The 27,759-nt window shown below is 41.6% G+C and overlaps 1 protein-coding gene across 5 annotated transcripts in view; it reads right to left on the bottom strand.

Moving 5' to 3' along the window:
• Positions 1-5,166: 5,166 nt before the first annotated feature.
• Positions 5,167-27,759, bottom strand: part of LOC122554232 (very long chain fatty acid elongase 1-like) — a 75,277-nt gene continuing 52,684 nt past the window's right edge. For all 5 annotated transcript variants that reach the window (XM_043698908.2, XM_087990506.1, XM_043698913.2 and 2 more), the window contains 8 exons: positions 24,270-24,373; positions 19,832-19,917; positions 17,089-17,279; positions 14,841-14,921; positions 10,728-10,784; positions 9,746-9,851; positions 8,065-8,201; positions 5,167-6,970 (listed from right to left, as the gene is read on the bottom strand). In XM_043698908.2, the coding sequence (XP_043554843.1) occupies positions 6,689-6,970; positions 8,065-8,201; positions 9,746-9,851; positions 10,728-10,784; positions 14,841-14,921; positions 17,089-17,279; positions 19,832-19,889 (912 nt within the window). In that variant the 5' untranslated portion in view covers positions 19,890-19,917; positions 24,270-24,373 and the 3' untranslated portion in view covers positions 5,167-6,688. The remainder of the gene's footprint in view (positions 6,971-8,064; positions 8,202-9,745; positions 9,852-10,727; positions 10,785-14,840; positions 14,922-17,088; positions 17,280-19,831; positions 19,918-24,269; positions 24,374-27,759) is intronic.

Below are 27,759 nucleotides of genomic sequence, written 5' to 3'. Positions count from 1 at the left end.
CAGATTACTAAAAGCTCTAGCTGGAGGTAGGTAAGGAGTTCATTATAGAAAGAGGGGTGGTGAGATAGAGTTGTGAAAGTTGAAAATTCTAAACAGTAGAGTCTGAACACCTACAAGCACAAGTAGTGAAAAAAAGAAAAATCTCAAATGGTCAAGAGGCCTGAATTAATGAAGCATATTTTTCCGAAGGTTGTGGAGTTGAGTTTGGGAGGGGACAGATTTGTAAACCAGGATAACATTTAAAATTGTTAAGATTGGGGAGCTAATGTAGGTCAGCAGGCACAAGCAAAATTGGGACTTGCTGCAAACATGCAAAACACTGAAAAAGAGGACAAAGTCGCAAATGGAACAAATTAGAGTTTTCAGCAAGAGATAAACTGAAATAGGGCAGGTTCATAAAAACAGGGGAGAGGAAGAGAGAAGTAGTCTTAGTGAGTGTATAGATGTTGTTAGAATTTCAGAATCAAATACAATTCCAAAATTTGCAAACAAACATTTAATCATTATTAGGACTAGGGTTAAGATTCGTCTGCAGGAAAGAGTTGAGTGGGAACGGAAAATGTTAGTCTTCCCAAATTTGACTAAAAATTTCTGCTAAACATTTCTAGGTATCGATGCAGTCTGAACTTTCATACCCTCAAAAGATCAGCCAACTTGTGACTTTGACCTTGCAACCACAGCTGAAAACTTAGTGTACCCACAGGCAAAAAGAATATTCATAACTACAAGTTTAGAAATAAACTTGTAGCAGAAAAACAAATGACAAGACACAATGTGCAGCCATTCATTTCTATTCCCAAAACAGAGGTAGACATTTCCCCCAGTATTCCCCTACTTCTCAGAAATAGGAACAGTTACAAAGGAGTCCACTTCCATGTGTAAGTGCTAAAATAAATCTGCACATGCCAACCACCACTTCAAGAAGTCAGTGCAAAAAGTAATACTTTAAACTTACACACACATTTAGGTGTAAGAACTCAATAATCTTAATTCAGCACAGAAACAGACCATTTGGCCAAACTTATCCTTGCAAACCAGGTTTCCTAAACTAGCCTGGACAGAGTGGATGTTGGGAAGATGTTTCCTGTGGTATGAGAGAAGAGGACCTGAGAGCACAGCCTTAGAGACCTTTTAGAACACAAGGAGAAACTTCAACCAGATAGTGGTGAATCTATGGAATTCACTGCTACAGAGGCTGGAGGCCAGATCATGGAGTATATTTAAGACTGAGCTACATAGGTTCTTGAGTGTGAAAGTGAGGACTGCAGATGCTGGAGATCAGAGCCAAAAATGTGTTGCTGGAAAAGCACAGGTCAGGCAGCATCCAAAGAGCAGGAGAATCGACGTTTTGGGCATGAGAAGGGCTCTTGAAGAAGGGCTCATGCCCGAAACATCAATTCTCCTGCTCCTTGGATGCTGCCTGACCTGCTGTGCTTTTCCAGCAACACATTTTAGGTTCTTGAGTGTGAAAGGGATCAAGGGTTACAGGGAGTAAGTGGAAGAATTTCTCAACCCCTATTTATCAGCCATGACTGAATAGTGAAGCAGACTATCAGCTGAATGGCCTGATTTCTGCTCTAGTGTATTATGGTTTTAAACCAGTCCTATTTGCCTGTATTTGGCCTATATACCCTCAACTTTTCTATCCATGGACCAATACAAATCTTAAATTTTGTAATTTCACCAGCCTCAACCACTTCAGTTCATCAAGATATGCACCATTCTCTGCCTGAAAAAGTTGCCCTCAGGTCCCTTTTAAATCTTTCCCATCTCACCTTAAATCTATGCCCTCTAGTTTTGGAATCTACTGCCTTGGAGAAAAGACCTTTGCTATTCAACTTATCTATGCACTCCATGATTTATAAACCTCCAAGGTTACACCTCAGCCTCTGACACTAGGAAAAACCTTTCAACATCCATGAAAATCTTTGCACCTTTTCCAGTTTAAAAAGGTCCTTCCACTAGCAGAGTAACCAGAATTGTATGAAATACTAAATGCAGACTTACCAATGTCTCACAGCTGTAACAAGACATCCCAACTCCTATATTTAATGCTTTTACCAATGAAGGCCTGTGCCAAAGTCTCTTCACTGTCTGGTCTATCAGTAATGTCACCTCCAAAGGATGCACCCCTAGGTCTCTGATCAGCAACATGTCCCAGTGCTTTAGGAACTGTATAAGGCCTACCTTAGTTTGCCTTACCAAAATGTAACACCTTTTATTTAACTAGCATTAAATGCCATCAGCCACTCCTCAGCCTAGTGGCAGCTTGATCAGAAGGGCCATTAGTGAGATAATGGTATAGTAGACACTGGAGGTGATTAAATTTGATGTAATCTGCAAATTAACTATATGTCTAATGTTCTCATCATTCTTAAATCAGTAGACCCAGTACTGGTCCTTGCAGCACACCACTGGTCACAAGCCTCTAGTCTAAACAAATACTCTTGCCAGCACCACCTACAAATCAAGCTAAATTTTGTATCCAGTGGATCCCTTGTGATCTAGTCTTACGAACCAGTCTGTAATGTTGAACCATGAAGGCCTTGCTAAATTCCATGTAGCCAGTATCTACCACTCTGCCTTCATCTATAGTTAGGGAGCACAAACTGACTGTTTGGTACAACTGATCCACACTAGTTATCCCAATCAGACCTAGTCTCATTTGCCAGCATTTGGGATATGTCCTTTCCTATTCTCATACCCATGCAGATACATTTAAAAAGGTTGTAATTGTGCCAGCCTCCATGCCCTCAGCTTATTCCATACACAACACCCTATGCCCCCCAGACCCTTTTAACTCTTTCCCTTATCACCTTAAACCTATTCTGTCTTGTTTTAGACTCATTCACTGTAGGAAAGTGCAAGTCCCTGGCTATTCACTCTATCCATCTCCCTTATGACTTTATAAACCTCAAATGAAGTCAACCCTCCGCCTCAGATATCCCAGGAAAGAAAAAAGCCCCAGCCTCTCCTTCCAGCTCAAACCATTCAGTCCTGCAATATCCTTTCCAATATTTTCTACACCCTCTGGTTTAACATCCTTCCTATAGGAGGGCAACCAGAATTTCAGAGTATTCCAAAAATAGCTTCAATGTCCTGTACAGCCACAGCATGACCCCTTAACTCCTATACTCAGGGCATGACCAATAAAAAGGCAAAATGTGTCAAACATCTTCAACCACCTCCACTTGTGACTCTGCTTTCAGAGAAATGAGAGCCTGCACCCCTCAGTTGTTTTGTTCAGTAACTCACCAGGACCTTACCATTAAACATTCAAGGCCTACCCTGGTTTGCTTTACCAAAATGCAGCATCTCCCCCTCAGCCCATTGGATAAAGGTCCCATTGTACTCCAGATAATACTCTTCATTGTCCACTAGTGTCATCTGCAAACTTAAACCATATCACCTACATTCACATCTAAAATAATTTCTAAGTGACAAACAACAGCAGATAGTGATCCTAGTCACACACTGATCACTAGGCTGGAGGCCTAAACAGAATTTTGCATCAATTGGCAAACTTTAACCTGTTTACTCTACAGAACTTTGAACATTTCATAGAAATCCATATGGACATCAACCAGTGCCTTCAATCTTTAAAGTCACTTCTTCAAAAAACCTCAAATGAGAGAGACGTGATTTCCCCAAACACAAACTTATGCTGACTAACACTAATCAATCCTTGCCTTTCTAGATGCATGTAAATCCTGTCCTTCAGAATCCACTCCAACAACTTCCCACCACTAACATAAGGCCCACTGGTCTATTATTTCCTAGCTTTTCCTTACAGCACCTCAAATAATGGCATATTTACCAAGCTTCACCTCTTCCAGCACTTCACTCATGGCTATCAAATGATACAAATCTCAAGGGGCCCAGCAATCTCTTCCCTAGCTTCCCAAAGTTCTGGAAAACACCTGATCAGGACCTGAGGACTTATTACATCTTGGTTTTAAAGACCTCCAGCACTACTTCTCCAATATGAACTCCAAGACAACACTATTTCAGTTATTCTTCACAGAAAATACTGACTATTTCTTGGTCACCTTTTCAAAGTGACATTTGACACTATTTAGAATCATACAGCACAGAAACAGACCCTTCAGTCTGAACAGTCCATGTGCCACATAATCCCACATGCTCTCCAAACCTCTCCCATTCATGTATCCATTCAAATGTCTTTTAAATGTTGCAGTCGTACCCATATCCACCATTTCCTCAGCACTAGCCAACCTCAAATTGACTCAAATCACATTCCCCTCACCTTAAAAATGTCCCTTGTATTGAAATTTCCTATCTTCAGGGAAAGGCAACTACCAGGAGCTCTCTATACCTCATTACTTTAGAAATAGCATAGAAAAATGAGAGAGAGTTTATGATCAGTCCTTGTCTTTCCAAATGCACGTAGATAAATGTTTTTTATAATCTTCGCCAATAACCCTACCCACTGATCTGTAGTTCCTTGACCTTTCCTTCCAGGCAGTGTTAAATATGGCACAATATTAGCCACTCCAGTATGTAGCACCTTACCTGTGGATGATATAAATATTAGGAGCCCTGTAGTTTCTTCCCTAGCTTCTCACAATGTCAAAGATCTCAATCTACAGTCAAAAAATCCTTAAAAACATAAGATTGAGCCATTATGGTAAGTTGGAGAAAGTGAGGACTGCAGATGCTGGAGATCAGAGCTGAAAGTGTTGCTGGAAAAGCACAGGTTAGGCAGCATCCAAGGAGCCTGGATGCTGCCTGACCTGCTGCGCTTTTCCAGCAACACGTTCAATTATGGTAAGTTGGAGCATGGTAAAAGCTAGCCAGATAACCACCTTTTCCATACACCAAAGAATTCCAAACAATGTCATATTGCCAAAGCCCACATTCTGGATAAGGTTGAGGCTGCAGTTTCCTGACCATTTGAGCCAGAGGCAGGAAAAAAAAAAAGGCAATTGAACAGCATAGCTGTAGAAATACTCAACACACTGGATTGAGAAAACTATACTGTTCACAAAACATAGGGATATCTGGAATTGCAGTTAATATATTAAAATTAGGATAAATGAGAGGCAAAATTCCATTGACAGCAAAGTGTTAGGTGAATCAATTAAGTTGGAGATTTGTAGTCCATAGAAAATGGAGCAACAATGACAAAGTAAATCAGACCAAACATTTGAGTTTTGAAATTGAATTTATTTCAGAGTCAGAAAATTCCTATTGGAACTTGCTCCTGTGAGATCATAATCCCATAGATCTTCCTTCACTGTTTTTACTCATGGGGATCTTCTTGACTGCAATAAGATAGATTTGCAAAGAACTAAAGAATATAGCTGTACTGCTTTCCTTCCCCTACCCCATTCTGTACTGCATTTTGTAAAGCTCCTAAAATGGAGTTCAATATGGCTGATGAATACCTTGACAGTTTATGTCCAGGGCTACTTCAAAATGATGCTCACTTCTGCCTACAGCTAGCAGTGACTGAAGGGAAACTATGTACACAGCATCAGTTTTAGGTCCTATTAATCCTGCATCAAGTTAGAGTTGTACAGAATAAAAAAAGGGAAGTTATAATTCAAGTCCTACACTGAAAGTTTACAGTTTTCTTCAAGAAACTCCTGCCGCACCACACATTGATTAGGTAAATCTGGTTCCAGCCACAGTATCATTTCACTCCAGAGACCAATTAGAACTTACTTTGAGGGGGATGTTCAGCACTACCCCTTGACAGGCTTGTCATTTTGTCCCCACTAGATGACAGATCAAGAGGAAAAGGGTTATTTATGGGACACTCTGCCTACAGGATATTTAGCAAGTACTGAATGATTAAAAGTTGACTCTTCTACCTGCCCACCACAAAACATCAATAAAAAATTCTCTGCTGTAAGGACCACATTAACACTGTCCCACCGAGCAGCTTCTCAAACATTGTGGTTTCCTTCATTCCCAAAATATACAGCAATATTGCTCGAAGTAAATAAAAATCTAAAAATCTAATTAATTACAATTTATAGTGAAAAGAGCTTTAATCTTAATCTTAATCTGTAACTAGATATTATAAATTACTAAAGACTGACCCAACCAGGTGGGCCATTTGAAGGAAATCTCATTCCTTCAATTGCTGTGATGGTGGCTAGACTCAACAGCATTAGGTTTAATTGTTTGCAGATTTTCAGAGGAAGGGTTAAAGGCAACACCGTTACACCATTAGTTCTTTGCAGATCTGGGGTACTATTAGATGCAACACTGGTGGTGGAGGGAAATAGCAGAGACCGGAAAACTGCACATATTCAACTGCTCAGGAAACAGAGCATCCCACAGTTCAGTCTGAAGCACAGACTAGTGTTGAACTGGCCTTCTCTTAGTCAGGAGGCATGGGGTCCACCTTTTCCCCATGTCACACAATCTGCTTTATCCTTGTAACCAATGTCAGTTAGAAAAGTGCAAGGATTCCAAACAAAACCAAGACTTGATTAGCCATAAACCCATCATTTGTTAATTACACAGGATCCTTAAAACATTTAGTCAGACAACTTTTCCCAGATTGAATTCCAACGTGGTGCCAGAGTGATTAAATAGACTGTATGAAATTCTTAAGTCAAGTTCAAAACCAGCTTAAATCGCTGCACCCTCCCTCCTGAAAACTTGCCAAAAACAAAAATACAATAATTGGTTTATTTAAAAAGTTATGTTCCTGCTAATTTGTCTTCACTTTTCCATTCATCAACTCCCCATTTTCCAGCAAGTGCCCGCCATTCTCTGCTGCCGGCCTTCCATTCTTCTTGGCTGCTTTCTGTTTCTCTTCTCCTTTGGGAAGCCTCCTGCCCTTTGTGTACGCCTGGTACCAGAAGTTGGAGAAAAGAATGAAAAAGAATGTTCCATACATCCAGACAAGATGGATAAAGATGGGGAACTGGTAATCACAATGATCCATGAAGTAGTATTGGGTGACATGCAGAGAGACGATGACAAACTGCACCTAAAAAGGGATAGAAAATGCATAGAAAAGTAAATCTAATGGCAGCAGATAATGCACCTCCATTGACAATGGATAGTTTAAAAAGGGAAACTGGAAAATAATGATTGCTAAAACAAGAAATTAGATTTGGCCTAGATTACTAACACCTTAGCAGTATTTTCATTCAATCCAAAGTTGCTACAGTACTCAAGTTACGTATCCAGTTTCAAGTTGTTAAACTGGCCTCATCTAAATGCAAAATATTCCATGGCACATGTTATGGACATTCTCCCCAATGTTCAGGCCAATACTTGTTCGCAGGTAGAAAGAGAGGACTGCAGATGCTGGAGACCAGAGTTGAAAAATGTGGTGCTTACGCCTGAAACGTTGATTCGCCTGCTCCTCGGATGCTGTTTTTCCAGCACCACATTTTTCAATACTTGTTTGCAACCTTAGTGTGGAGAAGGGGCTTCAAAATTATTGATACAAAAGAGAAAATCACCTCCAGTACTAGAGGTGATTCACAAAAGAACTTGAAGTGTCCAGTGGTGTGTGTTCTGGAATGCACTGAAAGCTCAGTAGCAAAATAAAACAGCCATAACATTAAAAACCTAATAAAAAGGTAGTTTTCAGGGGACTATTAATTGGGTGGTTTCACCCAAGTGTAAGTAAATGAATATGTCCATGGATTGCACACAGTTTGACAATCTTAATGATGTATTTTAAAAACATGTAGCTTCTTGTGCCAATTGGTTGGCATTTCTGTAGCCAGAGATTATATTTCAAAATCAGTTAACTGGCTGCAAATACTGCAGGATATTTAGAAGCCTTGAGAAAGCTTTAAAAAGTATTTTTCTTTTATCACATTTTCTCAAAAAGTATTTTCAGCACTGTTAATAACAAAATCATAGTCTGAGCAACTATGCTGGATTTAAACTTTGCCATGTTCCAAGCTCTGTCACTGTACCATACACTCACCCACATTTATTTATTTATTTATTTTTTTAAAGTGTACAGTATCTCTTCCCCCCCATGCTGCTCCATTAAAATCAATGGTGGGATACCACACATCACCCCTTTCCTTTCAACAGCTAAATACTAAGAGTACTACTGACCAGTTGTATTGCTGTCATATACTTTTTCCACCAGAGGTATTTCTGAAAAGCTGGACCAGCTGCAGACAATCCATAATAGAAGTACATGATGACATGGACAATTGAGTTCACCATGGCGTGGAAGGATCCCATACCACCTGCAAGAAAGACAGCCAAAGGACAAAGCCTTTCCATTAGATAGTGTTTGTGGATGATTAGCAGAGTACCAACTTCTTTTTAAAAACACTCTCCATAACAAAGCATCCAAGCCAAGTCAGAGCAGTGGGCATTGTGGCACTAAGCCACAAAAACCAAAAATCTAGGTCTTGATGAAGATGTACATGCCAAGAACTGTCTTGAAGTGGAGGAATGGACAAGAGGATTTTTAGGCAGGGAATTCCAGAGCTTAAAGCTAACAGCTGAATATAGATAGATTGGAGAGTCGGGCAGAGAAATAGCAGATGCAGTTCAATCTGGTCAAATGAGACGTGATGAATTTTGGAAGATCAATTCAAGAGCAAACTATGCCTTAAATGGAAAAACCTAGAGAAAACAGATCTGGGTGTTCATGTCCATTGTTCCCTGAAGGTGGCAACAGACAACAATAGAGTGGTCAGGGCAGCAACATGGCAGGCTTTCCTTCATCAGATGGGGTATTAAGTACAAGAGTTGGCAGTTCATGTTACAGTTGTACAAGACTTTGGTTCATCCACATTTGGAATACTGAACAGTTCTGGTCACCACATTACCAAAAGGATGTGGATACTAGAGGGTGCAGAGGAGGTTCACCAAGACAGTGCCTGGTATGAGGGCACTGGCTATGGAGAGTTTGAATAGATTAGGATTATTTTTCGTTAGAAAGATGGAGGGTGGGGCACACTGATTGTGGTCTACATAAATCATGAATTAGACAGGGTGAATAGCAAGCAGCCCACACCTCCCCCCAGCTCCAAGAGTGAGACACTCAATTACTAGGGGTCACGAGTTCAAAGAGAGGGAAAAAGTTAAAGGAAGAGGTTGTGTGCAAAGTTCTTTATGCAAAGGGTGGTGAGTGCCTGGAATGTGTTGTCAGCAGAGGTGGTAGAGGCAGGCACAATTGCACCATTTAAGATGTATCTAGATAGATAATTGAATGGGCTGGGAGCAGAGGGATACAGACCCTTAGACAGTAAGTGACCGGTTTAGATAGAGGATCTGGATCAGCACAGGCTTGGAGGGCCAAACTGCCTGTTCCTGTGTTGTAATTTTGTGTTCTTGGGCAGCTAAAATGTGGTAATGCTGAAACATTTGAAATCAGTCTAAGTAGCCAAAACCAGAGTTAAAACAAAACTGGAAAACAAAAAACAAAGATTGCTGGAAAAGCTCAGGACATCTGGCAGCATCTGTGGATAGAAATTAGAACAAACGTGAGGAAGGTCACTCAACCCAAAACATTAAACTTTCCTCTTCACAGATGCTTCCAGGCCTATTGAGCTTTTCCAGCATTTTAGTACAAAAAGAATGGGTACAGATTGGGAGATAAATATTGTTCTCCAATCCAAATTTTCTTCCAAAGTGTTGCTTGATGAGAGAGCCAGCATCTGGGTGTAAGTCAACAAGACGCAGTGCAAATTAGCAAATTGCAAACTGACAACATCCAAATGCCACTTGGCAGAGGAAGGATGCGAAGTCCAATAAAAACAAACTTTCAATCTTTCTGTACCTGGTCCAAACTTAACTCCCCACCACCAGGTCCAAGGCATAATTGAATGGTGGAAGATGTGAAGGAAGGTAATCTGGCTGTTTTTCTTCCGCAAGACAAAGAATACCTGAGACAGAATGACAGTAAAGCACATCAACCCAAATGTCTTGGGCAAAAGATAACAAGCAATGACAATAGGAGCATTTGAATGCAGTCAATGTAGTTATGATTCAGTTCCTTGGATCAAAATGTTCTTTTGCAGAACTAAGCAGATGTGTTAAAAAGGTCTCATTGAATCTCATTTAGACTTGATGTTAAAGTAAGTGTGTCTTAAGTCTAAAAATGCCCTCGTTAAACATACCATTTTTCAAAGCAAAATTAGGATGATACATCCTATATTAATACTTATCTAGCACACGTTGAATTGTGTCCCCCCACTCCCTTCTCCCTTGTGCACTATTAGATCTGCAACGTAATGGAGTTTCTACATCTGAACAGATCAGTACAGACTCACCAACCAATCCGGAATCATTATGCAGGGTTTTGGCGAGGATGGTGGAAGAGTGGGGATGTTAGATTGGAGTGTGCTTTAGGAGACCAGGAAAATTAATGGATGGCGAGACATCCGCACCATCCTATTCCACCTAACTTCCAGTTATATTGGTGATCTCTGCTCTGATTTATAGCTAACAAATCTTGAAACATGCTACAAGACTAATGAATACCTCGGGTGGTCTTCTGCTACCTTCATCTGCTTGAAAAAATTTTTCAAATATTTTGTAAGCAGCCATTGTATCTTTACCTCCTCCACTTCATACTAGCCCAGAAAAAGCAAAATCTCCAGATTGAAAATATTTACAAAGAGGAATAAGTTAACTACCTAAAAATATCAACTCCATAACCCTGCTATTTATATCAGATTGCTTGTTACAAATGGGAAGCTTTGGCAAGAGGCTGAAATAGGCACACAATTATTTAGGTCAGGTTGATTAGTTATACTCACTGTGTCAAACAGTTCAACAAATTTGGAAAATAGGAACAGCCACGCCACACGTACCATCTGAGGAAAGGACAAAAAAAACCTTGAGCTTGCACATCTAAAGCTAGTCAACTGAACTAGTTTATGCCAGTCTTCAGGCAGACTACTAAATGGAATGCTATAGTTCAAACGAGTGAAAAATAATTGGTTCTACAAAACTTAAAAAGTGCTTGAAGTCTGGAATAACAAAATGCTACATAACATTAATCTACAGATTAAAAATTACGCCCGATGGTCTTTCAATTCATTGAACCTAGAAATGCTAGAGATCAATGCTATTAAACAGTCAAAGGCAACAATAAATAAGACCACAAAGAAAGAGTAAATGGTTTACTCGTGATCCTAAGAATACAGCCAAACTGTGGTCTAAAAATCCACTTATGGGTGGTATTGTTCCCCATTTTAAAAACAAACCACTTCACATGGTGCCTAGCAGAATGAAGTGCTGCTTTTTGAAAAAGTACACAGATAGGATTGTATTACTGGGCAGCAGAATTCACAAGTCACAACAGAAACAAAACACCTACAGCCAATCACCTACAGCCTAAGCACTTGTCACGGGTTCCAATAAAAAAGCTCATTCAATGGAGCAACTTAAAAATATTTTGTATCTGATGATCAAAGTGGAATTGTAATTTTAAAACCACAGACAGGCCAGACAGCACACTGTATAGGCAGTGCTTAAAAATGTGTTGCTGGAAAAGCGCAGGTCAGGCAGCAAAGGAGAATCGACGTTTCAGGCATAAGCCCTAAGCAGTCTAAGGTGATTAGTTAAAAACTGAAGCAATTCAGAGGCCGATTATGGATCCTATTTAAATAAGCAAGACTTCTAAAGAACTGGATGGGACTAGCAGTATCCTATACAGATGGTGCTGGGACTGCAGCTTTTCACCATAGTGAATGAAGTGGATTGCCAAATAGAAAGTCCTGAGTCTTTATTGAACTTAATGACAATGACAGACAGGTGAGTACATGCAACTCAACTACAGATCTCAATCTCATGGAATAGGGGAACATGTTTGATGACAGAATTAGGCCGATCATTGATCAGTGAGATTGCGAGAGGGCATAAATTTCAAGTGAACTTAGAGTGGCAGCAGAATGAAACTCTGATGGATGGGACATGGTTAAGTTAACTGTTTAAGTTGAAATCAACTGGATTCGAAGTTATTCAGTTCAGAGTTAAAACTAAATAAATTAGACACTGAACATGTCTGGTGAAAATAAGTTAAAAACTGGCACTGACCCAGGGAGCTGAAATTAATGGAATGCAAACAGCATAGACATAAATTAGCTAAGCTGGCATTGAATGGAGTGGAAGAACAAACGAGGTGCAAAATTAATTAAATAAAAGGCTTCACTTAAATAGAATGAGCCAAATCTAAGCAGCAGAAACTGGGGCCGTTGCTGTCAGCAGCTTGTCTGCCCACTAGGGAGAGTTAGTTTACAATGTAGAGGGGCACACATCTTCAAGTTGTGTCAGAGGGGTTCAGAGACAGCAACTCAATGAGCCAAATGTATATCATGGAAAACGAGTTTTAATGCAGCTTTTACAAGTGGTGTGCGCACACGTGAATGCTGGGGGTGGTAAAAAAGGATACCATATCCCTCCATTACCAAATTGTGAAAAGTTAGGGAATTAAAATTACAAGGACAGTCAAAAGCTCCCCCTCCATTGGATTTAAAACAGAATATTGTCAAGAACAAAATTCTGAAAGAGAAACAATTAAAGAGTGGATTGCTTCAAAACGATTTCCGGTATTGTTCTCATTAGGTTTTGACACAAACTAGTCAACCTACTGAAAACTTTCCTCTTATCTCCCTTAAAAACTTGCCCCACTGACTTAAAACCATGCCCAGGGGAGGGGGAGGATGCAGTTTGGCTACTCACCCTATATACACCCCTCAATTTTATGCACTCAGGTCACCCCTCACCCTGCAACACTGGCAAAAAACAATCCAAGTCTGTCCAACCTCTCCTTATAGCCAATACCCTCCAATCCAAGATGTGATAAATCTCTTTGCACCCTCTCCAAAGACTCCACATCCTTCCTATAGTACGGGGAACAGAACTGCACACAATACTCCAAAATGTGACTGAACAAGTCTTAGATGCAAGATGACTTGCCAACTTTTCTGGAACCATAGTGAACTTTAAGTTATGGAAGTTTTTGGATTCTAGATAATCTCCATATTTAGATTTGACGGTCAGCTTTTGACACTAAATACTCAGTGTAGTTGTAACCATGATCAGGTCCTTTCTGATCATGTAGTCTGGTATTAGAATAGAATTTCTACAACTTTGCTAGTAAAGCTAGTATACAACAGAGCTTCACAAATCTAAAAATGGCAGAATGCCAACTGAGTTACCAACTATCACCCAGGGTGGCAGCAAGTAGTTACAAGTGGATCATTTCTTCCTCATCCTATCCAAAACCCCACTTTAAACTACCTTTTAAGTATTGGCATCAAGAAAACGCAGTTTATCTATACACCCATTGTCGGAGGAAAGCATCCAATTGGCACAAGATGATAGCAGTGCAGTGGCTGAGAGTCATACATCATGGAAACAGATCAAGGCTTTCTAGTTCCTTCAGCCTGGTTTTTTAAATATTAGATTCCCTACCGAGGGGGAACAGGCCCTTCGGCCCAACAAGTACACACCGACCCTCCAAAGAGCAACCCACGAGACCCATTCCCCTACAATTACCCCTTCACCTAACAATATGGACAATTTAGCATGGCCCATTCACTTAACCTGCACATTTTTGGACTGTGGGAGGAAACCGGAGCACCCGGAGGAAACCCACGCAGACACGGCGAGAATGTGCAAACTCCACACAGTCGCCAGAGGCTGGAATTGAACCTGGGACCCTGGTGCTGTGAGGCAGCAGTGCTAACCACAGCCACCGTGCTGCCCACTAAATTCCCAACAGCATACTTCACAAATCGAAAAGCCTTCCTTTCTAAAAACTTTAAACATAAAGAGCTGTCTAAGAACAGTAGGGAAAGAGGGGTGAAGAGGCAAGGTGGTGGTGTACCAAGTCCTCAATAGGCCCATCAGTAAGAGGGAAGGATCCTTGAAAGAGACACCTTATCAACTCATCTGGTATACCTCAAAAATGGTTCCCAAGTACTTAATTTCCAATTATCACTTTTCAAAATATGCATTTCTTTCCTCAAGCAACCTCTGCCATTAGACCAAAGATTAGGAACAGAATAAAACCCATTCGGCCCATTGAGTCTGGATTTGATTATGGTTGCTTCTCAACCCTTCGACATAAGACTAGATCCCCTTACGAAATCAAGAACCTCTGTCTTTAAGACACTCAATAATTTGGCTTCCACAGCCTTCAGCAATGAGTTCCACAGGTTAACTGCCCTCTGAAGAAATTCCTCAATCTCAGTTCAAAAGGCTGTGCCCTCAGATCCTAGTCTCTCCTCGAGGAGAGATCTCCACATTTACTCTATACAGGCCTCAGTACAAGTTTTAACTAACTAGATTCCCCTTCTCCTAAACTCCATCAAGGACAGACTCAATCTTCAACCACATGACAAACCCTTCATCCAAAATCATTCTCACAAACCTCCTGTATGATAAATCTAAGAGAAGTTAACAAGTCAGAAGAGAAAACTATCAGAAGTAGGTTTAAAAGCTTAAAAACAGGAAAGGAAGGAAAGTGAGGTAAAAAGGAGAGGCTGAATAGGGGTGAAGGATCAGAGACAGGGGCTTAAGCAACTGAAGGCACAGCAACACTGATTAAATTTGGAAATATGCAAGAATCCAGAGTTTATGGAGTACAGGTATCATAGGGGCTGGAGGAGATTAACAATAAGCAGCGAGATTTCATCCATAAGAATTTGCAGGCAAGGTGTATAAAACCGGAGTGTCAACAGAAGAACCCAGAAAACAGCAATGTTACACAGTGGAAATAGAGTGCACGTGCACGGAGGAGAGAGAAAAGAGGGAGAAGAGAAGAGGTGTGGGCGAGGAGAAATACATATTCAGAGACTTGATTCAAATCAGCATCAAGAGACTGTACATTAGAACAGATAGAAACAAGAATCTGCACTTACTCGAAGAGCTCTGGGGCTATTTGAATAATCCACTGGATCACACCGGAATGTATATCCTGTAGCCCAGCCAGCCATCAAAAACTGTAGAATGTTGAAAATAAAATCAATTAGTATTCCAACAGAACAATACAGCTTTTACAGCGGTACAGTTATTGAAAGGCAGTAGGAAATGTAGAAAACCAATTCAAATCATCGTCCCATCTCCACAATGAAAGCATCAAGTAACTGGAGAGATCACTGATAATCCAATGAACCGGAGGCAGGGGGGAATACGGGGAAGATGTAGCACAGTTGTGTTCTCAAGTACTTTAAAAAAATATAAACTCATTGTGTTGGGAGTAATCTATTAGCCTGAATCCAAAAGCGACCACCAGAAAACAATTGGGATAAAATCATCATTTTCAGTGATTTCAACCCACAGTGGCACCAGGATCGGGGCTGGGACCTCCACTATTTAGACAAGACAGCAGCAGAAATTTGGCCATTCTTCCCATAGAGTCTGCTCTGCCATTCAATCATGGCTGATAGGTTGAGTATCACTGGTTCTCTCAATCTTAAATATACTCAAGTGACCTAGCCTCTATAACCTTCTGTGACGATGAACTCTATAGGTTCACCACTCCGGCTGAAGTAGTTTCTCCTTATCTTAGTTCTACAAAAGGTCCTCCCTTTAAGGCTGTGCCATCAGGTCCTAGTCTCTCCTACCAGTGGAAACGTCTTCCGAACATCTACTCTCCAGGCCATTCAGTATTCTGCATGTTTCAATTAGATCACCCCCTCATCCTTCTAGATGCCATTGAATATAAACCCAGAGTCCTCAAACATTAAGGTTTTCATTCCTGGGACCACTCTCGAGAACATCCTCTGAATGTGCTCCATGTCCAGCACATCCTTCCTGTTTACTATTGGAATGAATGTCAATTCTGAGGGAAAGGCTAACAGCATTGTAACTAGTTTGCATGAGGGACAGAGCTAGTTTAAGCAAGTAAAAATGTGGCAGATAAAATCTAATTTAGACAAGTTTATCCACTTACACAGCAAGAACGGAAGAGCAAGTTTAAATGGAGTGCAACTACAGAATGTTTGGTACCAAAAAATAGGCACCCTTGTACATGAATCCCAAAGTCACTACACATACAGCAAACTATTAGAAAGGAAAATGGAATGTTGATCTTCATTGCAAGAGGGATGGATTATACACATCTTGCTGTAACAGCAGCATGCAGACTACCATGTAGGCTTTTAATTTGACTTGCATTGCAGACAGTTCAGACATGGTTTAGTGATTTATTCTTAAGAAATCAAAAGTCTTGTTATGGCAAAGGTTGAGCATTTAGCCATTGAAGTTTAGACAGAGGTCAGCTTATGGATAAGATCCAAACAGAGGGGGATCAATGTTGAGAGGATGGCACCTCATATGGAAAACCTGCAACTAGGGAACCTGGTTTTAGAATAAAGCACTTGCCCATTTAGAGATGGAAAGAAGAAATTTCTCAAAAAAGCTTGGAATTCTCTACTTCACCACTGTGGAGCTGGATCATAAAATATACAAGATCACAGCTGAGCGCTATAACCAGGGATCAAGTGCATGGAAATGAAGTCAACTTAAATCCAATATCAAATTGAATGATGGAGCAGATTCAAGGAACCATACAACCTACTCCTGTTGTTCGTTATGTTGAGAACTGGACAGTGGAATAAAAAACTGCCTGTCTAAAGAACTTCCAGCCAACTGCCAGAGTCTGTTGAGAACTGGATCAGTGGACAGAAACAAAATGTAACCAGACATTTCTTAATACCATACTTCAGAAGAGATCGGATTTTTAATTGGTGATTAACACACGTTACTTGTCATGAACAGAAAGAACTCTTCCTTCAATTATTAGAGAGAATTACCTGCTAATATCAAAGAACTTAAATATTTAGGTTATATTTACAAGACAGTTTGAGAAATTTAAATCTAATGGTTGGCTAGGAATTGAGATCAGAACTAGTTCCCATGAGGGGCAACTTAAGTTCATTAGTTGAAATTAAATTATTTGAATTAAGCTTCACATTGCTGCCCTGTTCAATGTTCAGCTGCAAGAAAATAATGTCTTAGCATTAATGTTTCAGTAAAGTCTTGTAAATTTCACACAACATTCCTGAAAACTTCAAAAAAGGAATACATTCATGAGTTCTACACAATCTTCAATAATTCAAACAAGCAAAAGCAATACTCTCCAAACAAAGCAAAGAACAGACATACCTCATATACTATGTATATCGAGAAAAACACCAGTGCAAAATTATAGACAACCATAATCTTTTTAAGGTCGAAAGGTTTCTTGCCAGCCATGAGTCTGGGTCCCAGCGACAGTACAAAATAGACGTAGAACAAGAGGATTGCAGTCATAGGGACAGGAGATACCATTAGCGGGTATTCTTCAATCCTTGGATCTAGAGAGAAACAATTATAAACACCAGCAAACCCAAAACATCCCAGTTTGTATTCTTAAAAAGATACGCATGATAATAAGAGAAACTGTCCGAGGGCTTCTTTCCAAATGTCTATTTGTTATCTTCAAGAGAAGGCAAACCATTGAGAAATTTTACAGACACATTTGCCATTTGAGTACAGATTGTAGCTACAGGCTGGGAAAGAAAGGAGGGACACGTTATACTTACTCTTACATTCTAGAAAAAAATCTTATCTTGCTAAAAAAGTAAAAGTGAGACATCTGCACTGGGTGGCCACCATTTGTCTGTCCATAATTGTCCCTTACAAGATAGTAAGGTGACTTCCTGAACTACAGTCCCTGTGCTACACTAATCCACAATGCTGTCGGGGATGGAATTTTAGGATTTTGACCTAGTGACAGTGATATTTCCAAGTCAGATGGGGAGTGGCTGGAGGCTAACTTGCAGATACTTCTATGTATCTACTGCCCTTGTCCTTCTGGATGGAAGTGGTTAAGAGGTTCAAAGATCAAATCTGCTAGTTTCTGCAGCCCATCTTTAGACAGTGGCAGCAGAGATGGAACATGGATAGTTGAGAACGGATGCTTGTCAATGTGCTGCCAAACATGCTGCCTTGTCCAGAGATACGGTCAAGCTTCTTAATGTTATTGATACTGAACCCATCCAGGAGAGAGGGGAGTATTTAATCACATCCCTAGCCCCGCACCTTAGATAGAGGACAGGCTTTGGGGAGTCGGGAGGTAAAAGTTACTTGCCAGAGTATTGCCAATTGCTGACCTGCTCTTGCAAATACTACGTTTATATAGCAAGTTCAGCTCAGTTTCTAATCAATGGTAACCACCAGGATATTAATAGTGGGAGATTCAGTGTTAGTAACACCATTGAATGTCAAGGGGCATTAGATGGCCTGGCATTTGCGGTGTGAATGCAATGGCCACACAGTCCAAGCCTGAGTTACCATGTTACTGAACATTGTTTGAATGCACATTCTCACTCCTAAACTTAGGATGGAGGGGTGGTGGTCACTCATGAGCAGCTGATTGTTTGGCCTAGGTCACAACCCTGAGGAACACTAACATCCTGGAGCAGAGACAACTGACCTCCAACATTCACAACCATTTCACATGTGCCAGGTTTGACTCCAACCAGTGAGTTTGCCCCGATATGCACAACTTCCAGTTTTGCAAGGGTCGAAGGCCACACAAATGCAGCCTTGTGGTGAAGGGCTGTCAATCACCTCTGGAATTCAGTTCTTTTGTCCATGTTTGAACCAAAGCTGAAATGAGGTCAGTAGTGAGTGGCCCTAGCAGATCCCTAACTGGACGTTGCGGAGGTTGTTGCTCAGCCAGTGCTAAAGCGGGCAGCATCTTTATGGCACCTTCCATCACTGACGAGACAGTAATGGGCCAGGTTGGACTTGCACTGCTTTGACAAACTAGGCAACTTTCCACATTGTCAAACAGAATCCAGTGTTGTAACTATACTGGAACAACTTGGCTAGGGGAACAGTAAGTTCTGGAACACAAGTCTTCAGTACTTTTGCCAGGATGTTAGCAGGGCCTATAACCTTAGCAAACAGTTGGAGACATTGGATATTGCAATCACGGAGTCAATCAAATTGGCTGAAAACTGGGGACCTCTGGAGGTGACCAAGATGCACCATCCACTCAGCACTTCTAGCTAAACACTGCTGCAAATACAATAGCCTTATCTTTTACGCAGATGTGTTAGGCTCTTCCATCTTTGAAAATGGAGATTTGTACAGCCTCCTCCTGCAGAGTTGTTTATAATTGTTCACTATCATTTGTGACCGGATGCGGTAGGACTGCAGAGCTATGGCTTTTTTTTTGTGGGATTACTTTGTTCTGCCCATCACTTACTGCTTATGCTGTTGGCACACAAGTCACCCTTTTTGGTAGCTTCACCAGGTTGACCTTTCATTTTTAGCTATGCCTGATGCTGCTCCTGGTGTGCCCTCCTCCATTGACACTGGGTTGATCCCCTGGCTTAAGAGTAATGGCTGAGAAGGGGATATGCAAGGTCATAAGTTGCCAAATTGTGAAGTGCCTCTTCACCCTAGGATGGATTACTTCATCCAAAATCATACGTCACCCTGCATCTTTGGAGATCTTTGCTTAAAATCGGCTTTGACTTAACAGGGTGCATTTAGTTACTAACAGACTGGCAAACTGCCCAGAATTATTTTTCTAGCTTATTAAAAACATCCCTGGAATGCATTGGATTGGTGGTCACTACTCCATTTGCTGACTTCACTTTATACAAGATTATGCACGTTTAGTTTATTAAAAATGTCCATTAAGTTATGTATTTCAGAAACCACTAATGGATTGAGAAATTGCTTTCAGGCACAACTCAGCAAGAATTCTTTACTGCAAATATAAGTAGTGTCAAATACATGAATATAACTAAACAAATCATTGAAATGTCAAGTAGGCTATTAAATAAAACCTTAAAACAAAATCCAACTTGGAGTCACAAGTTGAACATTCTTTGAACAAAAAACATCTTACCTCCTTTCAAAAGATTTGCATATACTTGGGCAGCTCGTGCCCCCATCTCTGCCAACATGTTTGTTTCAAAATGACACTTCCAAAACCTAAGGGTCATAAATTGTATTTATATAGCACCTTCAGTATAATTTAAAAGCACAATTTAGCACTTAAAGTAGAAATCAGAAAACACAGACAGACATTAGAAATGTGAACTTGAGGGAATGATTTGAATCTTTAGTGGATAGAAGATCATGGAGATATTCAAATGTTAGGATACAATAGAGTCAGAATAGAAGGGAAGTGTGTAGGATAATTAGGTGATGGGTTAAATTAGACATAAGTTAGAGAGCATTTAATGGACAATGGAAAGGTCACCAAGAGCACTTTACAACAGCTGAGATACACAAAGGACAGGCAGAGGCAGGATGGAGATGGATAGTATAGTTGAAAGTTACAAGAAAGAGGGAATATGGAGTTGAAAGCTTAACTGAGTCGGAGAACATTATAGCCCAGCCTTAAAAACAAGACTAGAAGTCTCCCCTCCAACAGCTTCACACTACTCAATATTCAAAGGAAAGACAACGTGGCTCTTGAAGATCACCAGACAGACAGAGACAGTAAGATGTTAAGTTAGTACAACAAAGCATTGTACAAGATCTCATTTTTCTAAGCATCAGATGGGCAGCAAGGTGCTCAGAAACGAAGTCATGGGTAGATTCTTGGCAAACCTGAGGGAAGGAAGGGAACCATGATAGGAGGAGATTTGCTGGGAAGAACTGATTAGGAGTGGAACCAAACAACAGCAGTAACAAAACTGTAGACAGACACCTGAAATGCTGAAGAGGATTATAGATTTGAAAGACCAACTTCATTGCTGTCAAAATAGTTGGCACCTGACTTTTGTTTTAATTTTTGGAAGGGCAGTGTCATTCAGCTGGACAATAAATCGGAGCTGGAACAAGGAGACTGTGGACTTTTGGGTCAAAAAGGGTACAACAGGGTGGAACAATGTGGAAAAGGAAGGCACTTAGAACCAGGCAACTGACTGGACATTTTAGTGCTGCAATGGAGAGGTACAAACTTGAAGTTGTGGAAAATCAGACATTGCAACATGGACTATAGCCAATTAAGTGTTGGGGGAGGGGCAACAGTGAAATTGAGTGAAGGACAGAAGGGAAGGAGTAGAGTATTGAAGGAGAGTTTAACATTTTAGAGTGGTAAATAGCACAAGAGTCAGTTGTTCAGTGAAATAAAGCAGATCCAGATGGTCACAAACCTGAGCTTGGTAAAAACAATAACTGCAGATGCTGGAAACCAGATTCTGGATTAGTGGTACTGGAAGAGCACAGCAGTTCAGGCAGCATCCGAGGAGTAAAATCGATGTTTCGGGCAAAAGCCCTTCATCAGGAATAAAGGCAGAGCGCCTGAAGTGTGGAGAGATACGCTAGAGGAGGGTGAGGAGAAAGTAGCATAGAGTACAATAGGTGAGTGGGGGAGGGGATAGGTGGAAAAGATAGGCAGGTAGGACAAGTCATAGGGGACAGTGCTGAGCTGGAAGTTTGGAATTAGGGTGAGGTGGGGGAAAAGGGGAAATGAGGAAACTGTTGAAGTCCACATTGATGTCCTGGGGTTGAAGTGTTCCGAGGCAGAAGATGTGTTCTTCCTCCAGGTGTCTGGTGGTGAGGGAACAGCGAAGGAGGCTCAGGTCCTCCATGTCCTCAGCAGAGTGGAGTGGGGAGTTGAAATGTTGGGCCACAGGGCGGTTTGGTTGATTGGTGCGGGTGTCCCGGAGATGTTCCCTAAAGCGCTCTGAGAGGTGTCCAGTCTCCCCAATGTAGAGACCACCGCATCGGGAGCAACGGATACAATAAATGATATTGGTGGATGTGCAGGTGAAACTTTGATGGATGTGGAAGGTTCCTTTAGGGCCTTGGATGGAGGTGAGGGAGGTGGTGTGGGCACAGGTTTTGCAGTTCCTGCAGTGGCAGGGGAAGGTGCCAGGACAGGAGGGTGGGCGTGGACCTGACCAGGTAGTCACGGAGGGAACAGTCTTTGCAGAAGGCGGAAAGGGGTCGGGAGGGAAATATATCCCTGGTGGTGGAGTCTGTTTGGAGGTGGTGGAAATGTTGATGGATGATTTGGTTTATGCGAAGGTTGGTAGGGTGGAAGGTGAGCACCAGGGGCATTCTGTCCTTGTTACGGTTGGAGGGGTGGGGTCTGAGGGCAGAGGTGCAGGATGTGGACAAGCTGTGTTGGAGGGTATCTTTAACCACATGGGAAGGGAAATTGCGGTCTCTAAAGAAGGAGGCCATCTGGTGTGTTCTGCGGTGGAACTGGTCCTCCTGGGAGCAGATACGACGGAGGAATTGGGAATACGGGATGGCATTTTTGCAAAAAAGTAGGGTGGGAAGAGGTGTAATCCAGGCAGCTGTGGGAGTCGGTGGGTTTGTAAAAAAATGTCAGTGTCAAGTCAGTCATCTTTAATGGAGATGGAGGGGGTCCAGGAAGGGGAGGGAGATGGCCAGATGGTCCAGGTAAATTTAAGGTTCCCTGGTCAGGTCCACACCCCCCTACGACCCACCCTGTCATCCTGGCACCTTCCCCTGCCACCACAGGAACTGCAAAACCTGCACCCACACCTCCCTCACCTCCATCCAAGGCCCTAAAAGAGCCTTCCACATCCAAAGTTTCACCTGCACATCCACCAATATCATTTATTGCATCCATTGCTCCCGATGTGATCTCCTCTACATTGGGGAGACTGGACACCTCCTAGCAGAGCACTTTAGGGGACATCTCTGGGACACCCGCACCAATCAACCACACCACCCTGTGGCCCAACATTTCAACTCCCCCTCCCACTCCACCGAGGACATGGAGGTCCTGGGCCTGCTTCACCGCTGCTCCCTCACCACCAGACGCCTGAAGGAAGAACGCCTCATCATCTGCCTCAGAATACTTCAACCCCAGGGCATCAATGTGGACTTCAACAGCTTCCTCATTTCCCCTTCCCCCCACCTCACCCTAGTTCCAAACTTCCAGCTCAGCACTGTCCCCATGGCTTGTCCTACCTGCCTATCTTACCACCTATCCACTCCACCCTCCTCCCCACCCCACCTACCACCTTCATCCCCTCCCCCACTCACCTATTGTACTCTTGCTACTTTCTCCCCACCCCCCCTCTAGCTTATCTCTCCACGCTTCAGGCTCTCTGCCTTTATTCCTGATGAAGGGCTTTTGCCCGAAACATCAATTTTATTGCTCCTCGAATGTTGCCTGAACTGCTATGCTCTTCCAGCACCACTAATCCACAAACATAAGCTTGGCAGGGTCATGACACACAAATAGTGTCAAGGGCATGTATTGCAGCTCAGCTGCACAAAGCAAGAGAAAGAAAGAAAGAACATTAAATTTAGCATTAAAGTTGTCCGAGGGCTCTGCACGAGTTGCCTCAGTTTCCACATTCAAGACGGTGTAGAAAAAAAATAGGTGTCTTACAGCACCTGGGCCTACTTTTTGACCCAGGAAAGTAGGCCCAGGTGCACGTCCATCTGCAAAAAACAGGTGAATAGGCTGTAGAGAGGGGGAGACGAGGACAGAGGGACTGTCAAGTTTTTTTTTTAAAAAAGTGTTGTTGTACACCAAGAGTTACAGGTCTGGTTGGGGGATCAGTGCAAGACACTTAGAAGTGTGTAACTACCATTGAGATAACAATCCCAAGAGTGAGCAAAGCAACAAGAAGTTTGAAGTGACAAAAGGATTACCTTATCAGTGACCAATAAAGTGGGAAGAAAAAAAACGTAAATAGAGAATATCTGCAGTTGGCTCGACAAGCACACTAAACAGACATAGTAACTACTGCAAACGGACCAACTCAATTTCATGCTGAACACTGAATTTGCTAAAACAAAGCTGAAGAAACACAAGATGCTGGCAACAGTCCATTAAGTCAGTTACCATTTCAAATCACCCATCTGAAAGCTGGATATGGTGTGAGCACCAGAAATCAACATTAGTACAAAAAAGGACAAATAGATCCACAAGAGGACAACTAGGTGATCCTACCTCACCCACATTCAGGTTTCCATACAAATGTTTTAATTTCACCGGGCTGTGACAGACATTCCCCCTCATACAAGTTAGAAGTCACTCCCAAGGAGGTGCATTACCAGAACAGAACTAATCTCAGAGACCAGGATAATGACCAAAAGTCAGAATATAATGAAAAATCAAAAACAAAACCCATTCAGCCCATTGTGTTAAAGTCTTAGTGGAACGATACAAAGTAACCCAAGGGTTCTAAATCAATTATTTCCCTCAAAACCAAGAGTGAAATTTAGTGTATAAGGAGATCCATAAAGTAAGACATTTTTGCAGTGGTTATCAAAGCTTTATTTGCCTAAAATCAATTTTAAGCAGATGTAAAGCAAAGAAATTAAAGCTTGTTAACACTAACCTTTAGATGTAAAAGGTGGTATCCACGGATTTATACTGCAAAAACTAAGCTCAGGACACGAATCAAGGGGCTGATAGCTATCTGAAAGGTGGTTAGCTAGAAACCTGGAAGATAAAAATGTTAATGAGAACATGTGCTCTACTTCAACATAGAAAGTGTTGAGTATACACAGACGTTCAGTGCACGAAACTGGTGTGATTACCTACAGTAATGCCAATCCAGCACATGCCTCACTTCTGGTCCCCTTCCTGTTAAGGGTGAACAAGTTTTGACAGCATTTCTCAAAAAAAAGTATGTTGCTACCTATCAGGACAAATGTAACAACCAAATGTCAAAGTGATCCATTTATACTACAGAAAAAGAAAAATGGGTGATTAGCAGAGGTGTTGCCATTAAGAGCAACAGCAAACCACAGGATCCCCAGTGCCCCACGTTTCATAAAATGGCTAGAACATTTTTTGTAGCTGCAAAGGGTAGCTTGTAAGAAGAATTCTAAATGGTGAAAATTGAGCCAACTGATAAGTTGGTGTTACTATTTGCACACGAGTGTACATCAAGTGCTGCCCAGTTGCAGAACCTCTGTATATCAAGTATACATTGTTTTGACCTTTAAACATGGATTCACAGTACAGACTGTATACATGTCAAATGGATCAGATAGTTGATAGGATGTATTGCCCAAGTACCTGGCATCACCAGCACAGATGTGCATACATTATGTGCCTGTCCTGCAGCTGAGCAATAACGTGTTTTTGATTGAAGGGAGATCCACTGAGTGACATGAAATGGCTTACTCAAGGTGATTCAAAGTGTAGATACTTGGCCTTTTCAGGCTAACTGGAGATAGACCAAGCACTTTCAAAGTGACTGAGCAAGCCATTCAACTCAAGGGCAGTTAGGATGGGCAATACCATGAATGAAGGAAGTGGTTCCTTTCAGCCATCTGCAAATTTGTGGGGTATGATCTGATCAGGATAGCTACTGCCACACAACCAATCCATTCTTAAATTCTGCATCAAGCTTAGGAGGGTGAACAAGTGGCTAAGATTATCACAAAGCCAAACGTACAGCATAGGGAACTATTTGAATCCCACCATATAAGTAGACAAGGGCATAAAGTACATTTAAGCTATGCAAGACAATCCTTTAAATAACTACACAGATGATTCAAGAGGGTGTGAAATGTTGTTTCAGAAACATGCATAAGGTAGGAAATTAAGGCTGGTTCCACAAGAGTCTCATAATGAAACCAAAGATGTTAATGCTGATAGACCTAGAGGGCATCATATGATGCCATCTACTTTCGAATGCTCATCATGAAACAAACTAACCTCAACTGTGTTTACAAATTCAATAGATACATCGCTGTTTTCTGAATCTATGCAATGATAATAGCACAAAAAAAGTTAAGCTAATTGGATTAATCAGGTAGTTGTAGGTCTATCTAGCTAAATGTATGATTGGAAGTTTGAAAGTACCATTGCAACAGTTGATTCCCAAAACAGATAAAGCGAGGTTGGAATGGACAGGAGATTTCCAATCATCAGTTGATGAGGCAGAGAACTTTCTTAAAATAGAGAATATCTGCAGTATTAGACAAACAACACCCTCTGAACAGATAACTATTCCACAGAGGCCCTCCAGCAGTAATTCACTCAACCAATTGGCCGTTTATGGCGCACATCAGGACAGGACTTCACTAGTTAATATACACATTGCTAAAAAGAACCGAAATCAATCCCAATCTTCCAAGTAGCAGCCACCTAGTCATTTGCTCATCTTGCAAGTTTGATACAGAAATAGCACAAAACTACTCCGCCGACAGAATTATGCAAAAGTCACAAACGTGCTCAATGTTATTGACAGAAGGCTTGCTCAGCTTCGAGTTGGCTCACACTGCTATGACTCAAGTGGTTACAGGAGATATCTTCCAACACAGGATGCGGCCAAAAAAAAAGCAGTGCATTGCAACAATAGGTCAATGGCTGCTCGCAACAGGTAGAGTACACAATTGTATTCAGTCTTTTGCATGCTAATCTCCACAGTTGAGAGCACTTGCTCAATCTTACATGTTACTAGCAGCTATTAGCACAATGAGATAAAATCAGTGAAGTTGGACTTGCAACCCATTTACCCTTGCTAGATACAGATAGAATACTAAGAATCCTTTGTTGCAAAAACCAAAAATTTTAAAAAGGCTCATGATCAAGATTTGTGCCTTTTTGAATTACACAATAGCTTTGAGTGAGTTGAAAGCAAATCAGATACCAGGGGTGCAGCAGGGAAGAGGGGAGGAAAAGATGGCATTCTAACGTCACTAAGTTAAGAATTCAGTAGCCCCAGCTAATGCTTTAGTGAGAGATGGATTGCATTGCCAGAGGGAGGAGGAGGAGAGAAGAGAGAGAGAAGCCTTTAAACTAAAAAAAAGTCCTTCAGGTAATGATAGTTGCTGTCTTTACCTAGTTGGGCCTATATGTAGGCCCAGTAGCATGACAAACTCAGTTACACTGAATGGCCGAACAAACCATTTCATTGCATCAAAACCACATACCATAAAGCCTTAAAAAAGTGAACAAGCCAACCACCAAATGACCTGGCACCAGAAATGATATGGCAAACCCAATTGGTAACTTTGTAAAGTCCTCCTTACTAACATCTGAGGGCCTGTGTAAATACGGAAGAGCAGTCGCAGGTTCATGAAACAGCCCATTATTCTCCAAATCCATGGAGAACAAGTTTGAAAGAAAAGGTCACTGGACTCAAAACACTAACTGGTACTGTGTCCACAGATGCTGCCAAGCCTAATCATTGACTCAGATGTACAGCACAGAAAGACTTCAGTCCAATTCCTCCATGCCTACCAGATATTCTAGCCTAAAATCAATCCGTCTGATTTGCCAGCACCTAACCATATCCCTTCCTATTCATATACCCATTCAGATGCCTTTTAAGTGTTATAATTGTACCAGCCTCTACTTCCTCTGGCAGCTCATTCCATACAAACAGCATCCACTGCATAAAAATGTTGCCCCTCAAGTGCCTTTCATATCTCTCTTCTCCCCCCCCACCCCCCCCTCACCCTCTAGTTCTGGACTCCACCCCCCCACCCCAGGGGGCAGGGAGACCTTATTTATCCTATCCTTGCCCCTCATGATTTTACAAACCTCCAATGTCATCCGTCATCCCTCAGCTTCACATGCACCAGGGAAAACAGCCCCAGCCTATTCAGCTTCTCCTTGGAGCTCAAATCCTCCAACATCCTTGTAAATCTTTTCTGAACCCTTTCAAGCTATCAGACTTTTTTTTTTAAAATAACCATTAATCCAGAGCAAAAGGTTACACCACAGGTTATTACTGAATGTGGAATGGCTCAAATAGCACTGCAGACCCTCTACTACTGAAACCATCCGACTTGTAGCCTCAGAGGACGCAGATTTGACAATGCATGTGGGTTAAGTGTATTCACAGGACGTGAATGGCACTGGCTAAG

The sequence above is a fragment of the Chiloscyllium plagiosum genome, unplaced genomic scaffold, assembly GCF_037043375.1.
Source record: "Chiloscyllium plagiosum isolate Xiang-an unplaced genomic scaffold, Cpla_swu_hap1 HiC_scaffold_9, whole genome shotgun sequence".
Lineage (NCBI taxonomy): Eukaryota > Metazoa > Chordata > Chondrichthyes > Orectolobiformes > Hemiscylliidae > Chiloscyllium > Chiloscyllium plagiosum.
Note: the sequence above shows the minus strand (reverse complement) of the source record. Positions and strands in the feature narration are given on the sequence as shown.